This window comes from Hyposmocoma kahamanoa, unplaced genomic scaffold, assembly GCF_003589595.1.
Source record: "Hyposmocoma kahamanoa isolate Upper Pololo Valley unplaced genomic scaffold, ASM358959v1 86, whole genome shotgun sequence".
Classification (NCBI taxonomy): Eukaryota; Metazoa; Arthropoda; class Insecta; order Lepidoptera; family Cosmopterigidae; genus Hyposmocoma; species Hyposmocoma kahamanoa.
In genome coordinates this window covers 11,945,106-11,966,431 of record NW_020654289.1, presented here as the reverse complement: position 1 = coordinate 11,966,431, position 21,326 = coordinate 11,945,106, and the positions used below count along the sequence as shown (strand labels likewise).

Sequence of the window (21,326 nt, the reverse complement as noted above, 5' to 3'; positions counted from 1 at the left end):
AAAACCAAAATATTTTTTACGGAATTTATTCTTCATCAATTTCAAACTACACTTTCAAAATACAATTGATTATAACTACGATAAGCTATAATTTTACCTAACCGTCAACCCTGACCTACACTTTTGAAAAAATTTTGACACATTTCCAAATTTCCATTAAAGGATTTTTCCAAATTCTTATACTACCTTCCATTATGCGATTACTACAAAATCTTTTGGGATCGGATAATGCACGAGTGAAACAAGTAATTAGGCGATATTAGGTGAAATTTGCATCAAAAACTCGGCACTGCAAATTGTATGAATTTCACTCGTATAGTAACCATCCTATGCTTAATAATAAAACCGTATTAATTCTACTTTAAAATTAGTTGCACGCTTGCTTAAGCTGCTTTTGCGGTGGTTTAATAAAAGTATAGATACAATAAAATGTCTCACATACATCGAAATTCGCTCGTTCCCATACACTTCTAATGTTAACTAGTCTACAGATTCTAAATTAGTTGTATAACAAAATCATAATATAATATTATTTGTTAAAACGTAATTTTAAGTTCAAACAACGTTTCTCAAAATCAGGTACAAATTAATAGAAAATAAGTCTAGAGGTAACTGAAACATCCATAGGAAGAAATTTGAGATCAGGTTGTTACCAACTTTTTAATCTGGATGTTAGCTTCAGTAAAGCATAGTACAAATACGAACAACTTAATTTACACACAACATTTTTTTTGGCTTTTATGAAAATCAAAATCACAGAAAAATCCAACCATCCAATAACTTGTTACTCTATACATAGTCACATCATGGTTTTGAATCAAGTTTATATCGTTGTCTTTTGAACAAAAGCAAGTCATAACTATGAATAGAATTTTCCTACTGATCCAAGGGCCCCATGATCACCATTCCGTAATCCTACTTAAATCCTAATATAACAAAAAATATAAATAAGTCCAAGTGTAAGATATATAACATGTGCAATCTTTTCTATGGTCTTAAAGTACGTTTATGTGCCATATAATATTGGGGTTACCTTAAGTGCTAAAAATATTGAAGAATGATTCTATTTGACGCTAAATTTTTTTTAATTTATTCATTTGCATCGATTGAATGTGTGGGTGGATTTAAATCCTGTATATACCGTTAATGTATCTAAATGTAAATAAGTAATACAGATGAAAATGCAAAAAGGAAATCTTTCCTCTCGTGTCCAAATTGACAACTAAATCAATACAAATTCCGTGACTGCCCAACCTAAAAGATGAGTCACGGATGTATATTAGCAACATCAAAATACAACCGTCTTCTATACGGCTGTAGGTTCAAAATCTAAATCGATTTCACATGTAAATGACATCTATACATACACCTACTGTTTGCTATCTACATACACGGCCATTTGCAATCTAGTATTATGTTTTTGACCTTGTTGAATAACATCGTTAAACAACTTGCTTTTATAAAAGGTGGAAATATTCCAAATGTTTCACAGTTTCACTGCGGTGCTAACGCCGCTACAACTCGAATCTGAATTTCAGAGTTTGATTATTATTAGAGGAAATTAATGAGATTAGGCCGTAAATATACAATCTTATTCAATAAGATAATAATACAAATCGCTGTATGCCTAACTACAAAGTTAGCAGCAATTAAAATTAACGACTTTCAAAACATAAGTTCATCAGTTTTTATCATATCGTTTGACGTAAACCTATTGTAGCTAACTTGATAAATATATACTATCTTTCATAACACGAAATATGACATATTGATCCTTGTGATATAATGTATGAGTAATACCGTAATACAAAGCATTAATGAAAAGTACCTATTTTATAGCTATTATTAATTGTGAAATAAATATTGATTACAAAGTACATGCGAATAAATAGTAATACATAATATAAGTTGCTGCGGTATGGGACTAGCATTAACAAATTACAGCATGATTGTGCCTCTACATTATTCTGAGCAGTAACATTTACAAGTCCGATGTACTTAGCAAACGTGTACGATGCCAAGCACTAAATCTTTGGTATTCACTGGGACTAAGCTAAATACAATAAATAACTCCTGCTTTGCAATTGTGCTTTCTTCAGCAATCAAAACGAGAAGGAACCTAAACATATCATCTGTCTTTCAGGTTCTGATTGCTTCTATTTACATCTTCCGAGAACTTCGAATTTGACCAACCGTATTTACTTGGTTGGTCACCGCATGATCTTTGCGATTTCTGATTACTACCAAATTTCATACTTGATGCGTTCATAGCATAACGGCTTGCAATGGTGTGGACAGAGCCATATGTTCTGCTCCCCTCACAGGCAGTCTCTGAGCTGTGACATAGTGTCGCATCAGAGCAGGAACTGTGGTGAATGCTGTGTTGGCACCTCCTAAGGTGTATCCTTCCGTGCCACGGCAAATTCGCATATGCATGAAACCACGAGTCGATCTGTTGTAAAAAAAATATGTTAATTATTAAGTATGCGGATTTTAACAAATACTGGAATAATATGTTTTTACATATACATTCCGAAAGTTTTAAAGCTAGCTTAAGAAATAACAACATAAGAAAAACTATTAAAACGGAGAGGATGATGGAAGATACTTACTTTAAACTAAGCGAATAGTCGTGTTTAGCAGATTCACTATTCCTGACCAAGAATGCGCCTTCTTCAGCGTCTCTAAGCAGACCTTCTGCTTCAACGCGCGTCAAAGTTCCGTGGTACCACCTAAAAATATACACAGAAACTTATTAACACACCATCTTAATATCAACTTCAGTTATGATAATTTAAAAGTAAGTGAATCGCTTTTAATTCATGGCAAAGTATACATACCCCTGCCGGTCAAGTGGAAGAGAAGCGTCAACGAGATCCCGAGGTGGAGCTATAGGTCCCAAATTCAAATGTAAACCCTTAAATCTGGATCCACTGCCACCGTTATTGAAATTCAACGTCAATTTTGCTTTATGTTTGTTTCCTGAAACAAAAATTAAATCCAATTAAACTTTTATCCATTTTGTTCATGGCCGCCAAGCTGCCTCATCTTATTATCCGTCAAACTACATGCGATACTCCAAGACTTGCAAGTTCTAACTCAAGTGAACGGTTACAAATTGCTTCCAACACACGAGGAAAAAGTTTTCTCAAAAAGCACTCAAGCAAATTAAATATTGGGAGGGCGTCGGACCAGAGAAATTCGTGTGGAGCAATCTGGAGTCATACGTCTTAATCGGCATAATGCGGTGCCGGTCGTTTCAAGTTAGGAAAGCAGACAGATGTGAGTTGACAGACCCTCCTAAGACTTTACTATAATAAGATTGACACGTAAATCTTTTCACATAATAAAGTCAAGAGAAAAGTAACTCTGCGGTTAACTTATTGAAAACAAAGTGGTATTTAGTGGCAAATAAAATACTAACCTTGATTTAAATCTTGAACGCTTTGGCTAGAGGAGGCATTAGAAATAGGTCCTCCAAAGTCATTATTAAGCTGCAAGGATTGTCCACGCAGCTTTCGACGAAGTTTTGGCATATCGAATGGCAAAGTTCGTAAGTCAGCTTCAGCTTCAGCGCGTCGCCTTCTTAATTTCGGCATGTCGAATGGAAGATCAGAAAAATCCTCGTCTTCGTCCTTACGTTCTTCTTCAGTATTACTGTTTTTGAAATTAATGAAAGCATTTCGGGAATCCACGCCTTCTCTTGAATGAATTGATATGCCACTGTCCGAGCCTTGAATTTCAGTGTCTCCAGGTGTGGAATGTCTAAATGTGAGATTCAAAAGGTTTCGGTTTTGCAAAGCACGTCGCTTAGGTTTAGCAACAATCTCTACTGTAGTTTGTAGTGTCGTATTGCCAATTTCATTGTCTTCAGGAGAAACCTTTTGCGAGTTATTGTTTTTATTGTTGTCAGAGGTCTCTGATGCTGGCTCTTGTGATGATTTGTCGGATATTGGACTAAGAATATGCAACTTAGTAGGATGGTGCCCAAACCCCGACAGTTGCATATGATGCGATTTCATCAATGGTACATTTCCAGAATCTGAACTATGCGAGCTAAGAGAAGATGAATGCCTACTTTCCGAACTACTACTACTCCGATCACCTTCACTATTACTACTTCGCAACGATTCCATGCTACCACCACTACTGCTTGTAGCCATGCTTTCTGTACTGGAATATTTGCGACGCGGTCTCGTGACAACTGGCCTACCTTTAAACTCCATTATAGGGCCGACCCCCTTTGGCCCCGGATACCGATTCAATTCAGGTGTGTCAGAATCGGAAGTGGGTCGACCCTTAATCTCTAAAAAAATACCGTCCTTTGATTGCCCTCTGTCATCATCTCCGTCCCGAGATTCGCGACTTGAATTTCTTAAACGTTGTCCAACATCTTGTTCTGAGCCCTTAACGTCGACCATGCTAGCATCACTGCTCGTAGGCGTTTCCCGAGCTCGCAGTGATTTTACAGGTAATCTAAGATCTTTTAAGCGAGGATGGGCGGGTTGAGACTGTGGTAAGTTCGGGGCACTTTTTATGCTGTTCATTGCAGAGCCATCCTTTTGTTGAAATTTAGTTGGTAAAGGTGCTGTCGATGGAGGCGATGGCGTATAGCCTCGCAGTGGAAGTTGCGACGTTGATGCATTGCGATCTCCCTCCTCAATGTGTACCTTTTCCAATTCTTCTGATAAGGCAGAAGGGTTAGTCTCATTCTCTCTCTTCTGACGAATAGTCGGAATCTTTGAACGCCGAACACTATCTGTCTTCATGGTCACCTTGCGACGACCCTTATAATCTGGTTCGCTACGCTCCACCGCTTCAAATGCCGACGATGCAGACGAAATAACTTTACGTTCTTCGGCTTGCAAAAGAGCTGGGTGGTTACTGACGCGATCAAAATCATCGAGGTCATCATCAGAACGTTCAACTTTGCAATCAAACGCTGTTTCATAGATCTGTCGTGTGGTCATCTCTTGCGGCCAGCGGGGCAGCGGCGCCGGCACGTAAAAGACGCTGCGAGAAGAGCAATGCTCCTCTACATCTTCTCGCGCGGCCCACGCACAGCCGGCCGCGTCGCGCCCGCGGCGCCTTGGCGGCATCAACGCGCTCTCACCTGACGAAGACGACGACCGTTCTAGCTCACGGAAGCCATCTTCAGCTACAGAGAATCGTTTCGGCAGATTTGGGCGTGGAGCGACGTGTGGAGCGTCTAGACTGGCTGATTTTCTGTACCGTGGACCACGTGACGATGAAGTTGTAGACGCCGTTGGAGCAGATGGAGTTAGCTGCGTTGGCTGAGTCTTGAATAGGTCCCCGTAATAATAAGGGCTTGGGTTCCTGCGCGGAGCGTTAGCGTATCTGGGATCTGAACGCCCGCTATCAGGCGAGTGCAACGATGGGGCTGTAGCAAATGGATCAAAGTCACCAAACTCGTCCTCCTCTTCTTCTTCAGTTGACGATGATGGACCTTCCGAAGATGATTCTAGAACAAATAAATAGGTTAGTATTAGTAATAGTATTACATTAAAAACATGTAATTTGTGATGTAAGTAAGCAAACAAGTTTTCATCTTATATAACAAACGAATATAATTTCATTGAACTCATAATACAAAAAATACCTAGGAGTGAACTAACACAGTGCCTAACGAGCTAGATGTAAATCATATTTGGGATTGCCTCTCCACCTTTCGGAAGCAGAATAAATGAGCTTCCGGAATTGGGCTTTCTATTCTTTCGAAGTCAACCGATTGTTAACAAAAGAATTTAGATTTCATGAATTTTTTGTGAATGAGTTGGTTGCGTACTTTAAGTTATTCAAACTTTCAGAAAGTAGTGGTACCCTGTCGGATATTGAAGGGGTATAAATTGACCATCGTTTTCACTAGTTGTTATTTACCCTCGGAAGGGTGAAGAGGACAAAAGGGTGCTCTTGATAAACGTCCCATTTCAGCGGTATTTGAAATATCCATTAGACAGAGAAATTGCTGTCACTGGCCAAAGCAATACATTTAGCAACTAAATTAATCATAGCAATTAAATCTGCCTGGGGTGGAGACCTGGTTACCTGAGATACAGGTTTTCCTAGTTCAGGGACTAGCCTCCACCACCCATTTATTTTGATATTATGAAATGTATTTATTTTAACATGCACTGTTTGTGGAGAAAATAATAAAAAAAATTAACTTAACTACTTAGTACAAAAGATACCTTCAGTATCGGAATCGCTAACAGATTTTTTCGAATTAATGTGATCAAAAACAATTTTAATCTGCCTATATTTTGATGCGAATGCTAGCATAAAACTTACTTTAGTACTTAGTTACGCTTTGACTTAACGCTCCAATACGTTATCCTAACAGCTCACAGCCTACGTTCACATTACAAATCATACAAGTTTATGAATGCATAAAATTTCTCTCAAGAGGCAGTTAATACACGCGCTGCTAATATGGTTTCAAAAGGCACAGAAATACCCTAATGAGAATTCTTTCCTCCGCATAACAAAAGAGTCCTTCTGAATGCATCTTGAACACAAAAAGTCTGGCTTTAAAGCCCTAGGAATTAACAATTCGTAGGCAGAGTGCATTGCTGGTTTTATATAAACGTTTTTATGTTTTCGCAAAACCAATAATAGTTACGAGTTACTTTTTACATTTCAATTTGCTTTGTCTGTTACTCATTCCTTACATTGTTAATACTTTTGACTAGCAAACTTTAATGGGCTCTACCTCCGAATTGAATTCTATTTTCATCGGGAGAGATGTTTTAATCAAAATGCGAAACAGTTGGGACGCGGAGAAAATCGTTAGCTTTCAATCGCTTCAACATGTTGCCGTCACTTGACAAAACGACATCAAAAACTGAGCAAATTGTCTATTAGAGCAGTCGAACGAGGTGGGGGGGCTAAGTGACGTCATTACGTCACGTAATTGCTTTTCCGCGTGGATGACCAGAACCCCGCGAAATTTGTTAAATTGTCCCGATTAACGTGTTAAACGTCTTTTTAAAACGTGTCGGAGCTAAAAGGTTAAAGGTAAATCAAATAAAAAAGACCTTTTTTCAATGAAAAATAAAAGGTATACTCTACATTCCAAAACAGTCTTTACCGTGTGTGTAAACGAAAGCGTTCAGTGCAACGATATATATAATTGATAAAAAAAAATGTAATCTAATGGCAATTTGATAATAATATCCTTTGCCTACATCACAAAATGATAACGTTGAATGGCAAAATCTTTCGTGATTCTATAATTTAACGAACGTGATCCTAAAAGGAACAAAACTTGAAAAAAATAAATAGTTGCAAATATCTTAAGAAGTACATAAAATCAATTGCTCATACAAAAGTCTAGCTTATTACCTCCAGGTACCATGTCTTCCATCTCGTCTAGACAGATGGACAAACGACAAAAGGGATAATTAAAAATAGCCATTATTGTGGACAGTGCTAGAGAATGAATGGCGAATGAAAATACACCTAATGATAGCCGTTGAAATTATGATTTTTATTAAAACTGAATTTTAAAACTTACATGTAGTTACAAAAGTAACTAGGCATAAGAGTAAATAGCTTTGAATATGTCAGAAACTAACATGGAGAAATTGATCAGAAACAATTCTACTGTTTTAAAAGTTCGATGATTTGTAACTACGTAAAAATAAGTTAAAAGATCCTTTCTTTAAATTAAGATCACAGCGACATGAAATACGAACACTCTCTAACCACAAAAAACCTAGATGTAACCGCGATTGTTGCTGGAGAAGAGAAGAGTTTTTTATTCCCGACATGGTCCTTGAAGACGAGCTAGGAAATCCTCGAACATTCATAAGAGCCTACTTCTAAAAGATCGTTTTAAAAGAAAAACATGATTTCGCTTACGAAATCCGAAAAATGTTAAGGTTTACGAAATAACATTAATGCGTCGTTAAGTAAATTGATTGGCAACCATTATAATGAGGATTTGTTTTTGTGTAGGTACATTGTTAACGGGATGTTACCACATGACCGGATGTAAAGATTCCAATTTCATTGAATGAAAGAATTAAGTTTACAATACAGATGTTTTGCATACTACAGATAATTTTCAGTCACGTCATAACAAACAGTTCATTCATTATGATGGATTTGTCGGAAATCTTATGATCAAAATAAGTTAAGAGAAATTAAAAGTTTTCTTAGCAGATGAATTTGAAAACAACAGTAATAAAAGCGGAGTGTTGAATCATTTGAAATTTTAAAAATACCTGATTCGTAATACGGCTGTGAACGGTGCCTAGACTGCCTGTCGTTTCTTAATGATGCCGACGGAGCCGGTTCAGGCGGAGATTCAGTTGAAACCTCTGGTGCACTATCAGGGCTTCTCCTAGATACACCAGGAGCAGACAAATCAAAGTCTGTTCTCCTGGCTGATTCGTAGTCAGCACGTCGCCTGGCTGATTCTGCGTCAAATTCCGCACGCTTTCCAGAATCTCCGTCGAATTCTCGCCCGTAGTATCTTCGAGATTCGTACTCGTAAGGTCGTCGACAGGAATCAAAGTCGTAGTTGGATCGACGGGAGTCGTAACGCCATCTAGTGCTCTCGGGGGACCGACGTGGTTCTCTGGACCGGCGGCTGCGTTGTGGCGACCGGCGGGCTGTGTCGCGTGGGGTACAATACGCTTCTATAAATTCAACCTGAAACAATACAAAAGAAATCATTAAAGTAAGACAGTCAGTTCACAGCAGGAATGATTTTGATTGTGGCAGTAGATTTATTTTCAGATAATTAATCTGACTGCGGAAATTAAAACAGTTGACTTGGATTTGTCAGCGTTTCAGTTCAACATGTTCAAAAATAGAACACTTGTAAACGTAAAGTTACCTTTGTAAGGCATATCAACACGACATGACAAGAGTCATCGCATACCAAGTGACTATTAGTAGGAAGAAGCCCTTCATCACGAAGGTCGATTATGTGGCAGAGTAAAGTGGTAATAAAATGCAGCGGTCACATATCCGGCGACCGTAACGGGCGGTTAGACGTCCTCTCCCCTCGACGGCCGTCATTACCACGACCCGTTTGTGTTTATGGGAACGGATATAAAGAATATTATGAGATATTGTGCCTGCATCGACTGTAGTATGAGGTGATAACATTTCGAGGGACACCGCCAAATTTAGTTCGCGAAGACAAATTTTTATGGCGGCTTCATCTGCCATGTGCCCATTTTATCTCTGCGCCGCTATTGTATTCGGAAGTTTAACCCGGTTTGTTATTTTTAGACTAGTATTTAGACCAAACCTATTTATGAAAATGTAAACATAATTTGCCTTACATTCTAACCTCAATACGTCTATCCGAATTAAATTACCGACAATATGCATTTATGTTTGCATTACCTGCATTGCGATTATTTTTCATTTCACGCCAGATTAAGATATTTGTTTAACTCGAGGGCTGCTTCGGGCCATTAGACGGTGATGAGTCCCGTTTCCGCACTTCCGGTCACGAAGGGAATCTCGTACAAAGTTCTCATTAAGGGTTAAATTACTATAAGCTCAAAAGGATTTAAGGTGGAATACTGTTTACGTAATTCGTAAATATTCACTATGAGCACGTACCTACGTGTTGTCGTTTAAGCATAAAATCTTGGGTTACGTAAAAGATTGTTATGGCGAATAACTCACCGAGACCGAATGTGACGCTGTGTATTTATGAATGCAGACTTACATAAAATGTGATAAAATCGATTCATTTGTGGATTGACAAGACTAATAAATCCAAACGTCAAAATATATGTCTATAACAATAATCCACACTTCAAAAAGAAGAAATAGTATTACGAGTAAAGGGCTTGTGATCCGGTCCTACCCTGGGGCAGTTTTCTTTATTCAAACTTTTCCTGTAGAAGGGTAGGCTTCATCGGGTGCATTGTTTAAGGACTCCTTGCTATGCATGGAAATTTATTTACATAATTAAACGTCGGCTGTACCCCGTTTTGATTTGCGATGTCTACAGAGATTTTTAACTCGTTATCTGCATAATTTGAGTGAAAAAATTTAATTACTTTCAATCAATAATTGTTTTTGATGATAATGTTTACAGACTTATTATTATTTTATACATATTGTACTATATTATTATTATCTTTTATTGCTGATTATGTGCTAAAAAGTATGTTTAATTGTAAAGCTATTCTAAACTATTATTTGATTCTAAATACGACAGTATAAATCTGCCGTCCGTTGACTAAAAAAATGTGCTAAAAAAAGCTGGCTAAGTGACAAATGGTCAAATAACCGTTTTAACTAGCAAAAAATAGATAACAAAATTCTCTTTTAAAAACAGTTAAAATTAGTTATTGTGTTTGACTTATCGGAACTTACCCTAGCGAAGCATAGCTGTAATATCATCTAACAATTTCATTATTCTAAAACTGGGTTATGGTTTTTATGATATCTCAAAAAATTGTTTTGTCACTAAGCCGCGTTTTAGTTAGCAGACGGCAGAAATTATTCTTAATGACCTTGAAGAAACGATGAATACTGAAAGTAAAATTAAAAGTGACCTTTATATTTAAGAAGTAAATTATTGCTTATACGCAAGTCTTGACGTAAATGAACAGCAATTGCCTCAATTAAAAGTAGCTATTGAATAGACGAGTGAATCACGTACGAATAAACTTACGCTGCATATTTATATTCATCAATTCGAACTACACTCTACTGACCTTGTATAGCCTTAGCTCTATCTCTATAAACTCTCTTTATTTACTGATTCAAATCAATGCTGCCAGTGGAGCATAAGGGTTAACTCTGAAAGGGATCAAATTGAATTCTACTCAAGCACACATGTTCACGTCTAGCCATTCATCAATTGTATCGTATAATGGAGGGATGGTAGTCAACAGCGCACTTCCTGTACCTACACATAATAGTGTACATTCATCTAAATCTACATCACCGTGCACACGTTACGAGCGACATTATAGATAAATGTTCATGTTAATTATACTTCTAAGCTCAAAAGATCACACCATACACGTAAAACTACTTTGGTCAAGCATAAATTTAAAATGTCTACACCTTCAAAAACTAATTGGCTAAACAATAATGTGTTGGCAACAGGAAATTACTCAAACCGATCGAGGAAGGTAGTACGAAACCAGATAAAACAAAGCCGCGATAGCCTTCGCTCAATGGACTGTTATATTGACCGAAATAAAGTACAAAAAATTGTCACGTGCTAATTTAGAAACGTCTTGCTACTGAATAAGCTGCCTATAGAATTTAATAATATATGATAACCTTTTTAAACGTTTGTTCTGAGTAAAGCTGAGTAAGACCTTTGGAATCCAGGATCTCATAAATAGCAGTAAACAGTGGAACAAGACCCAACTTAATAATATTCTTGGTATATGAGTCAACTCGCGTATTACTTGATAGTTAACCCTTTTAGTGGCATTAAAGTATCTTAAGACGAGATAAATCAGATTTATCTTATCTAAGATTTTTCTGAGCACGAATAGATCATGTACGCTACGTTGGCAACTATGAAAGATAACGAAAAATCACACAACACAAAAAGCAAAAATAGTACAGGGCAAGCTGAAATATCTACTTCTCATGTTGTTGGCATTTACAACGAATCCAAATATAAAGTGCAAAACCAAAACATGGGCCGTATATAGACGCGTGTCGTTCACCGATTCCGGGTTCGCCTGCTATGAGTAATCCGTGAAGGATGTGGGACAAGACGCAGCTTTCAGACGGCCATATGAGTCACCGCCGCCGGGCCCAGCGTATTTATACCGGAGACACGCCTCCTGGGAACGCAGCTAAAATAGCGCATTAGTGTCGCGTGACTACTGACTACATGGAGGTTTTCACTCCATAAATTGATGTTTTATTAAGTTTCTTGAAGGACGTATTCAGCACAACAAAAATGACTCAACAGAGAAGAACTACTTTTGAATATCATTGTTTACACGTGAAATTTTATATTGACGAGAGACGCACATTCCACAAAAACAAAGAGACGTCGCTAGGTATGTCTTCGTAAATGTTGGTAATACTAAGTAATTCACAACTAGTAATGTCAAAACAAACAATAGAACGTATGCCACGTCCTTGCCACAAGGATTTTTGTATTCCATCAATTAGCACGGCTTTAAGCAGATGTTTAAGAAACAGCCAATGACTCACACTGCGTCGTAGTGCCGGTTTTATTTACAATAGCAATCATGACGGAAAAAAAGTATCTTGCGTGGAAGTGTTAAGATTAAATAAAATATTGTAGCGGCTTATGATTGATAGTCAATAAAATGGGAACTTTCCATTCATAATGATTCAAACTATCTGAAAGGGTGTCCCCCATATTGACTCATCGTGAAACTTTATTTTACAATCCTTACATTGGAGACATTTTAAACTATTTTTAGAACGACCAACGTGATTCAGAACGTCTAGATGAAGTGAACAAAGTTCATTTAGTATTTCGTAGTGTTTCAAGTACAATTGGTGCGGTCATCCCTGTGTCGTCGTCGACCACTGTCTGGTCACGTTCTGCAAACCAGACACCGCTAACAAGTTCGTACAGCTGAATTAAATAGATTGTATTTTATTATTTTCACTTTTATAGGCTACATGGACAAGCTTTTCAATTATTTGAGCTTGTTGGCTACAAGCAAGTCGCCACGAACTATAGATATATGGAACTATAAATATTTGGTTTGAAACTAACGAATTCGTCAATAAAAAAGCCAATATAAAACATGTCAAAAAGCAAAGAAATATGAACCGGCAAGACTATGCGTCTATAAAAACAATGTCGTACCCTATTGAATCAACTAGACATACAATTGTTGTAAATGACGAAACAAGAGAAGGAAATAAGCTTAATTACTAAGTTGCCAGTCTGAATCGCCCTGAGGGCCCAGCTTCTTCTCAAGTACACCCTTAGTTTGTTTCAATGAAGGACGCAATTATGGAAGAAATTCTCAACACCTTCTTGAAAAGGTCGTCGCACCCTAAATATGGTGGAAAATTATACAGTTTAAATTTGATCCTTAAACCTGTTTTAGCTTCGAAATCGTATAAGAATGTGTAGATTTGCTAATCAAGTATATTGTATGTACCAAACACATTTAACAGGAAGGAAGAACACATAAATCACAAAAAGCACTTTTGTTCGTAGCAGCTGTGTTAGCGTCTAAACGTTCCAAGCTAATTCAAATCATGTTATTGCCAACATACGATTAAAAATACTTTTTACGGTTATCTCATAATATGGCGCATGCCATTCAAGACATGACAAAGTCTCTCTGAGAGGCTGGATAAGGTGTAGATAAATCTTTTGTGACAAGGGCTCTCAGTCACAACTTCACAAGGCAAAAGTTATGAGTGAGCATGTATTTTGTTCTAGCACGCTTCAAATATGCTTGTTATTTAATAGCGAAGTGCATTAAATGCCAAAGTCGTTGTAAACAGGAACCGATTATTTTGTCGTGCAAAATAATCGGTTCCTGTTTTGTTATTTGATAAATGTATAAGGAAATATTTGATACATATCTGTACCTACTGAAAGTACTAAATACTCATACTAATGGCCATATTTTACAATAAATGTTTCAAAAGTTTCAGTAGATACATTTGCGATTATTAATAAAAGAGATACGAGTATAAGGACGGGAGATAAATATTTAGAGTTCTTCTGTCTCCATTTCCGCTTCCATAGTATCGTTTACCTTGAAAGTAGCAGAAAAACAAATGTCTTTCTTCAAAATCGGAATATGATGTCGAGAGATTTAAAAAATAGAAATCAAAGATTATCCTTCGCCTAGTGAAGAGCAAACTTTGCTCTCAGAACTTGTAACAAAGTTAAGACAACCCCGGGACCGATGGATGGCAAAGATCCTTAATCAATATCTACTACTTGCTTTATTTTATTTATTGACTGGTTAAGTTTATTTTGCTAATATTTATCATAAAATTACTCTATCAATATTAAAAGGCTCGTGTTAAGTACGTAACTAATTGCAACTGACAAACAAATCAAACACCAATAACAATAAATTCACAAACAAGTTAGGTACATTATTTTGAAATAGATTCCTATAACATAAAACGTATCTTTCTGTCAGGAAGCAAAGTTAGCATTGTCAATGGATATAATTTTGTTAAATTGCTGCAAAACCATCGAAACTTACCACATGCACCACCAAAATCCACTGGATAATCTGTCTCATCTTCGACATCAACTTCTGATTCGAAGGCATTGTTATACAATCCAAAAGTATATGAGGTATCAACAAATAGCACAGAACGATCACCAACTTTATCGACCGTTTCACCGCTGACACGCACACACACAAACTTAAACTAGAATTCTACACTTTCACACAACTTGTTCTTTATATTGTAATGTTTTTGAAATGCTAGCTTATCTCGCCAATTAATTTATGTCTAGGCGTTTGGCAGTAAAACCTGCGATATAAACGCCTTGGACTGTTGCTTACTTGACGAGTCCAACTGTAGACTGACAACACAGTTCAAACACTATACGCGAATGTGTAAAACGGTGACTCATCGCCCCGCATACTGTTTACCGAGGCTTGAGTCATCGTTCTGTACAAACGTTAGAACAGCGATCCAGCGCTGTAAAACAGTTACCAATTCTATCTTCCACTAGACGGAGCATAATTATTAAGCGCTTGGAATGCTTTTTATAAAGAAAAGAACTCCATTAATACCTCTACAACCGCACGTGTCCCTTTTCAGTCATACTATTGTATTCTTTATTGCTTTGAGTTTAGTTCTAAAATCCACTGAGTCCATTGATTTGGGTTTGGGAACGTAAACTTTCGCGTTTGAATTCTGACTATGGTTATGTTCGATTACGCAGTCGACTAGGTCGAATGCCGTTTTGAGGTCGTTTACGTGATAGTTGGTAAATCTAGTTAATAGAATGATAATGGTGAGTGGTGAGACGAGTTGTTGATTCTCGAATGCAGATTTAAACGTCAATGTATAATCAAAATAGATACGAACTAGATTAGAAATAGTTAAACTGTATGTCAAAACAAATCGTAGTAATAAAGAGGGATATTGCGACCGATTTTCTAACTTTACTAACCAATGGCTCTTTTGGTTTGGCATTTGAATGCTTTTGCAATCTTTAGCAGGTATGTGATACTAAAGTAAGAGGCAGAACCGGTATAGCTATCTTTTAAGAATAACTTGGGCATGTAAAATCGAGGTTTTTATCATTTTTATGATTATTGCGTAACGTATGAGATTTGAAAAATGTTTCCAAATTCTTGCATAATTTAGCGTAGGTTTGTGTATAATATTTCCCACGTAATATTTGATGATACTAAATTTAATATATCTAGAAAGACAGGTATACTAATACGAAATATTTGCCTACAGTTACTATACAAAATTCCATTTATGTCACAACGTACGCATCCTCTTCTACGAAAGTAATGTTAATAAGATAAAGTCGTCATCACGTCATATCATTGTCATCTCAAAATATTCCACAGGCATTTTGTTTATCAGTCCATTACAAAAATATTGACACTCAGATCATACAAGATCTATAGAATCATTATAATGTATAGTCTATACAATGTGTATTGTATTAAAAATAACAACAACAAGAGAATTTAGCACAATAAAATTTTTTATGTCAAGTATTTTTTTATAAACTCCAAGTGATGGGACGAATAAGTTATACGCCTGGTGGTAAGCGACACGCCTATCCATAACAGTGCAGTGCCACTTAGAGCATTTAATCGCAAATATCTTAAGGGCACTGATACTTTGCCCGACACCCCGAGACGTTAGTTGACAAGTTCCATATGCTTGTAATGTCACCAGCACCCTCGCCCTTGAAAACAAGAACGCAGTTATGCTCACATTAATGCTTGAAGGCAGAAATAGGTAAGGTGGCAGTACTTCCCTGGACGAACTCTTCACAAGGAGATATACTGCTACAAAATTTTGTTAAAGTCTTTCAAAAAGGTTGCTTTCAAGGTTGTTTCATTTCACTTGTCTCTTATACCATTTGCTAATTATAGACTTTATCTTTTAAATATAAATATTTGAAAACTTTACGCAGAATTGAAAATTTCACTACATTTTCAATTTAGTTTTCACATATATTTATTCAATGCTGTCGACTTGTTACTTACTTTGTTTGATACGATGTATTGTCGATTAACCAATAATGGAAGTACTTTAAAAAACATGTCCCGCAAGTGACATAGAGTAGGTGTGCCTGACTACCACACCAATTACTCGGAACATCCAGAACTAATTTAGAAAAGTTCAGTTCTCAAATTGATCCTACAGAGATCGTCGAATTATAATAGATGAAATTTTGATTTATGTTTTTATTGATACAACAAAATAAAACTAAAAAGGAAATGACAAAATACCCGCCTACGAGAAATCGAACGCTAAATAAAAATTTAAGAAAAGGAATTCACTAACTATTTTGCGTGGCCAAAAATATCGCATCACCAGAATAAAGTTATCGATGACTTAAGATTCGAGATGATCTAAGTTTAAGGTGAACGTACTCTCTTTATTCGTTTGAATGGGCTCTTTTTGATGACATCATCGACATAACAATGTTGGAATACTAAATGATTACTAAACAGGTCACGAAAATTATTTTTATCCAATCCAATGTATTTGAAATTCTGGTTTGATATCCTCAAAATAATTTCTTGTTGTGATATTCCACTATTCCATACCATTACTTTCTTGTACGCACCCTGGGCAACAATCGGCGAGTACCGTACGCCGATTGGCAAATCTTTTCACCACGATGATAAGCATTATAGTGTATGATATCGACACGATAAGAAGTATGATAATCGACTTCAATTGGTTCGAATCTCACTGTTAGTTTGTTGTGATCTATAAGTTTACTGCTGAATGCCAAGCCTCCCAAATCACAGCTAGGGATTAGAGCAGGTGGTAGCCGAGGAAGGGGAACATTCACACAGACGACATTCACAACCGAGTCTTCTCAAACCACGTGCAGTTTAGTTTCTTATGACTAAACGATCATGGAAAGTTCACTCATATCTCCGACAAATTTTAGTAGCATTGGAACTCTCCGTGAAAGAGTCGACAGAGGAAGTACTGCAACCATAACTATTTCTGCCGCAAAGAAGTAATGTGAGCATTACTGCGTGCCGGTTTTTAATTCTAAGTTAAGGTTAAGGGTGCTGTTGAAACTACAGGCACAATAGACATGTCAACTAAATATATCTCAGGGTGATGGGCACAGTTGCAGTGCCCCTCAGGTCTTTATGATTTAAGGCATAGAACATGTTACGGACAGGCATGTAATTTACCACCAAGTGTACGATATGTTTGTTCTGTCACTTGATATAAAAAAAAAACCCCGGCCAGAACATGCCAACAGTGAGTTAATAAATAGTAAATCTTTATTTCTAGCCATTAACATAGTAGGGAACAAAGTTACATAATAGTGCTTAATTTAACAGTGACTGATTGTTGACCAGTCGATCAACATACCCCAGACCCCACAAAAGGATTCAACCTATGTTAGCGGATAGTACTGTTGTAGCCGCGACGGGCCAGCATCAATCGTATTGGAGACAATATGGCTTACGAGTGTACAGAAAGGTACTCAGACGTCCCAAAAATAGTACAGTACAACTGTTCATTTGGTCTTCATGATGATCTGTGTAACTGACGTACTCGTCGTGAAAAGGTTATCAAATTATTACATAAAAAGGAATGTTTCAAAGTTCTTAATCACTGAGTCACATGCGGTAGTCAGGTCAACCGATTAGCATACAAGCAAATCACGTTGTAATGACGCTAAGTACATGTTTACAGTGATACAATGAGATGTTTATGCATGGACTTCGTGACTCAGCTCTTAATGATTGTATGGTTATTGGTAGCTGAAAAGAAGTAAGTATTACAATAACTGCTGATAACAGAGCGAACATCTGTGTTTAAGTTAGGCTGTCAACAGATGGACTACACGTTTGCAGTTAATGCGTGCAATCGTGATCACTTACATGCAGTCCAGACTTTAACTGCATACAGTCGAGATTTGTACTGCAAGCGTCGGCTGCAGTCGATATGAACGATAGTCCGAGAATCAAAAGTCACAGTTGACATTCTTAAGAGAATATACTACTGATTTTTTGTGTTTGCAGCAACTAACTCGATTTTTGGTGGTAACGGCAAAAGGTAACGATTACATGAGGGTTTAATCAACTTAATGGTAAAACAAAAACACGGTTTATGTAACATTTGCACAATTATTATTTTTTTATAAAATGGCGCCTTTGTTTACATTTTTGATCGCAAATTTTTCCGCAGAGTGTAATCGGGGACTACGAACGTAAATTTGTTGACAAATTAAAATTAAGGACTTCGATAGTGATATGTCTCTTTCCTTAATAAAAAGTAAAGACAGCGTTTTTCCAAGAATCGTAAATCTTGCGATTATATGTGGATAAATACAAATAACATCATCCATTTGGACATCAATAAATACACAGAGTTCCTGACATAGACGCGCAGCGATAAGTGCTTGATATAAGCACCATACATATCATCTTCGCGCTTGCAGTCCGTCTAGTAGCAGCCTAAGATATCTGAGAGCTTGTAGTTTCAAATTTTATTACCATTCTATCTACTATCTTTCCGCTAACCACTTGACTCTGATTGATGTGATATTTTACTATTACGTCTTTTGTGACAACACAAGGTATCTCAAACAGAGTCATAATATAAATATTACACCCAGTTATGAAGCTCATATTTCAAGCTCAGAATATTTAGTTTCGGGAATATAACAACAAATAAGAGTTACGTTGTTCACATTAGGGATGAACTCTACTTGTCATCACCGCGTCCATACTATGTTTTATATGACGTACGCCTGATCAAGCGTACTGGCAGTACTTCAATTAAACAGACGTTAAGTATGGACGCCATGTTCAAGTGCCCTCACAAGTTCGATCTTTAAACTCAAAACATTATAATTGTATGCGTAAAGCCCTGTCACTTTTGTATTGCAAAATTTTGAATTCAAAGTGACTCTAGTGTACCGTATATATGTATAATATCATTGTCTTCAACTTCGTGTTCTATAACAATAAAATCATAATATTGTCATCGTCATAATGAATACCGAAATAAAGTCAACCAACCCCAACATTTATCAGTCGTCGATAACCGTCGTTCACACATGAGTCAGCACCACCCTATCTCTTCGGCGGGTCACATATGGCCGTAGGCTGACTAAGTATTCAAATCTGTTTGAAGGACATTTCTATCTCTAGAAAATTTTTTGTATCATGACTTTTGTTACTAGTTTAAATGTTACACGCTTATACTCAAGTACGATGTATCTGCACTTAACAAAGTGCTAAAAGTTTCTAATCAAATATTGCCAAATCCGTTATTGACTGTTATTATGTGTACACATTCATACTTCGTTCTCCTTTTGTTATTGTTGCGAAAGTTTGATAATGTCAATGTTACTACGTTACAGTGTGATGAAATATAACACTTTTAACCATTCCTAACATGATATTTGGCTCGTGTTTTCGCAATTCTTGTAATTCCAAACTTTTTGCCACAATATTTTTGCTTTTACTCAACAGCACTAAAAATTTGTTGTGTACTGTGAATCAATTAACGTACCGGATTAAAGGATATAGACACACTATCGCAAGCACTGGAGGCTTAATATGCCATATCTCAGCGTCGGCTACGCATTTGTGATATTAAAAACACTTCTGTAATATTGCAATTGTCTACGGGCACCGATAAGACTCGCTATCAGGGGTCGTCTGAATGTTTGCCGGTTGGTAAGCACTAAACATTTTGGAATTGGAGAGACAGCTCCGCTACCAATGCTGAAATTTGTTGAATTTAGAGTCAACGGCTTAGCGGTGGTAGCAATGCACAACGGGAGGTGAGCGAGTCAACAGTTCCGGTACCTATCTGGACAATAGGGACTAGAGAGGGTGTTTTATGTGCACCTGGAGGCGCTCACCCATGGTCTAGCCCTTTAAACCGGACGAAGCCTGTGTCAACGGGGAGTTCTGAAGGTAGGACCTGACTGATAAGGTCCTTGTGCAGTATTGCTTGCACAGGTAATAGTGTCCTTCCCGTAAAACCAAAGGTTGATATGGAGGTGCATTATAAATAAAACTAAGCAGAAAATATGGGACTGTCCCATTTTGTTCTTAAAAAAGTGTCTCTACATATGCCACATAAGGCTCACACGCATAATGAGTCATTCGCAGGTGTTCTACATTTGACGCTTTACATCGCGTCGCTACTCATTGATTTTAAAACGAGGCGAAATATTTTAGCGAACAGGTGTTTATCACAGAGTGATAATATACACGGAGATATTATAATAAATTATATTCACCTGCGTGTTATATGGAAATTTGTACTTATAGCCGTAGAAGTTTACTATTAATAAACTATTGATAAAGATATCAAATAATTCCAATTCACTTGACACCTGCGATAACAGTTTGGCTTTTTGGCGATAATTTTATATAATAAATAATTTCAAAATATATAATCGTTCCCCCTTGGATAGCCAAATGATTTATTAATTGTATACACATACACAGATATGCAATAATCATATTGTCGTGACAAATTGCCTATAGTCTGTGTTTTTTCATGTGTCACTGCCAGATGCAATATTGTGCTAACTAATGAGTAATATTTTTACAACGTGACAATAAAAAATTGCTTTGTCTATTTTTCCCCAAATAACAAATAAAAATTTGGGACACATTAAAGTTAGCAGGTGTTATGTTTTAAATTGTAAAATATTGTAACTTTAATTTGATTTTGTGAATTCAGATTTTCCAACGGTGTTCGATCTTTGACATCAACTCCAAAAAATGTTAAATGAACCAAATTCCTTCTGATCATATTTATTGCGTTCTTCTTACAAGAAAATTTGACGACCTCGAAGGCCCAATGGTTTGCACTGTGAGCGCTGGATGAGTAGGTCCCGGGTTCGATTCTCGGTAGAAGAAATGTGGGAAATGAAATCTGGATGCTCTGATACTCATATCACAGGAAATACCGTCCTTGGAAACCAAGTAATTGGTTTGATTATTTGGCACATTATCACATTATAATTAAATCTCTTAGTGCTAGTGTATATGGGTATAGTATACACATATTTTTTTTGGAAATTTGAACTTTTTTTTGGAATAGTCATATAACTGTTATTAATGTAACATGTGGTTAACTAAAATTAATTTCGTTCTATTTGCGTATTTTCTGAACTATTCATTATT

At 36.7% G+C, this 21,326-nt stretch overlaps 1 protein-coding gene across 3 annotated transcripts in view; it reads right to left on the bottom strand.

The window, feature by feature from the left end:
- Positions 1-577: 577 nt before the first annotated feature.
- LOC113234712 overlaps positions 578-21,326 on the bottom strand; it is a 328,095-nt gene continuing 307,346 nt past the window's right edge. Inside the window, exons 4-9 of one of the 3 annotated variants that reach the window (XM_026470159.1) lie at positions 8,247-8,676; positions 4,120-5,482; positions 3,425-4,059; positions 2,841-2,982; positions 2,613-2,732; positions 578-2,452 (exon numbers count right to left, since the gene is read on the bottom strand). In XM_026470159.1, the coding sequence (XP_026325944.1) occupies positions 2,266-2,452; positions 2,613-2,732; positions 2,841-2,982; positions 3,425-4,059; positions 4,120-5,482; positions 8,247-8,676 (2,877 nt within the window). In that variant the 3' untranslated portion in view covers positions 578-2,265. Of the gene's footprint in view, positions 2,453-2,612; positions 2,733-2,840; positions 2,983-3,424; positions 5,483-8,246; positions 8,677-14,189; positions 14,333-21,326 lie in introns of those variants that run through there. The other 2 variants (XM_026470161.1, XM_026470158.1) reach the window with 2 other exon arrangements.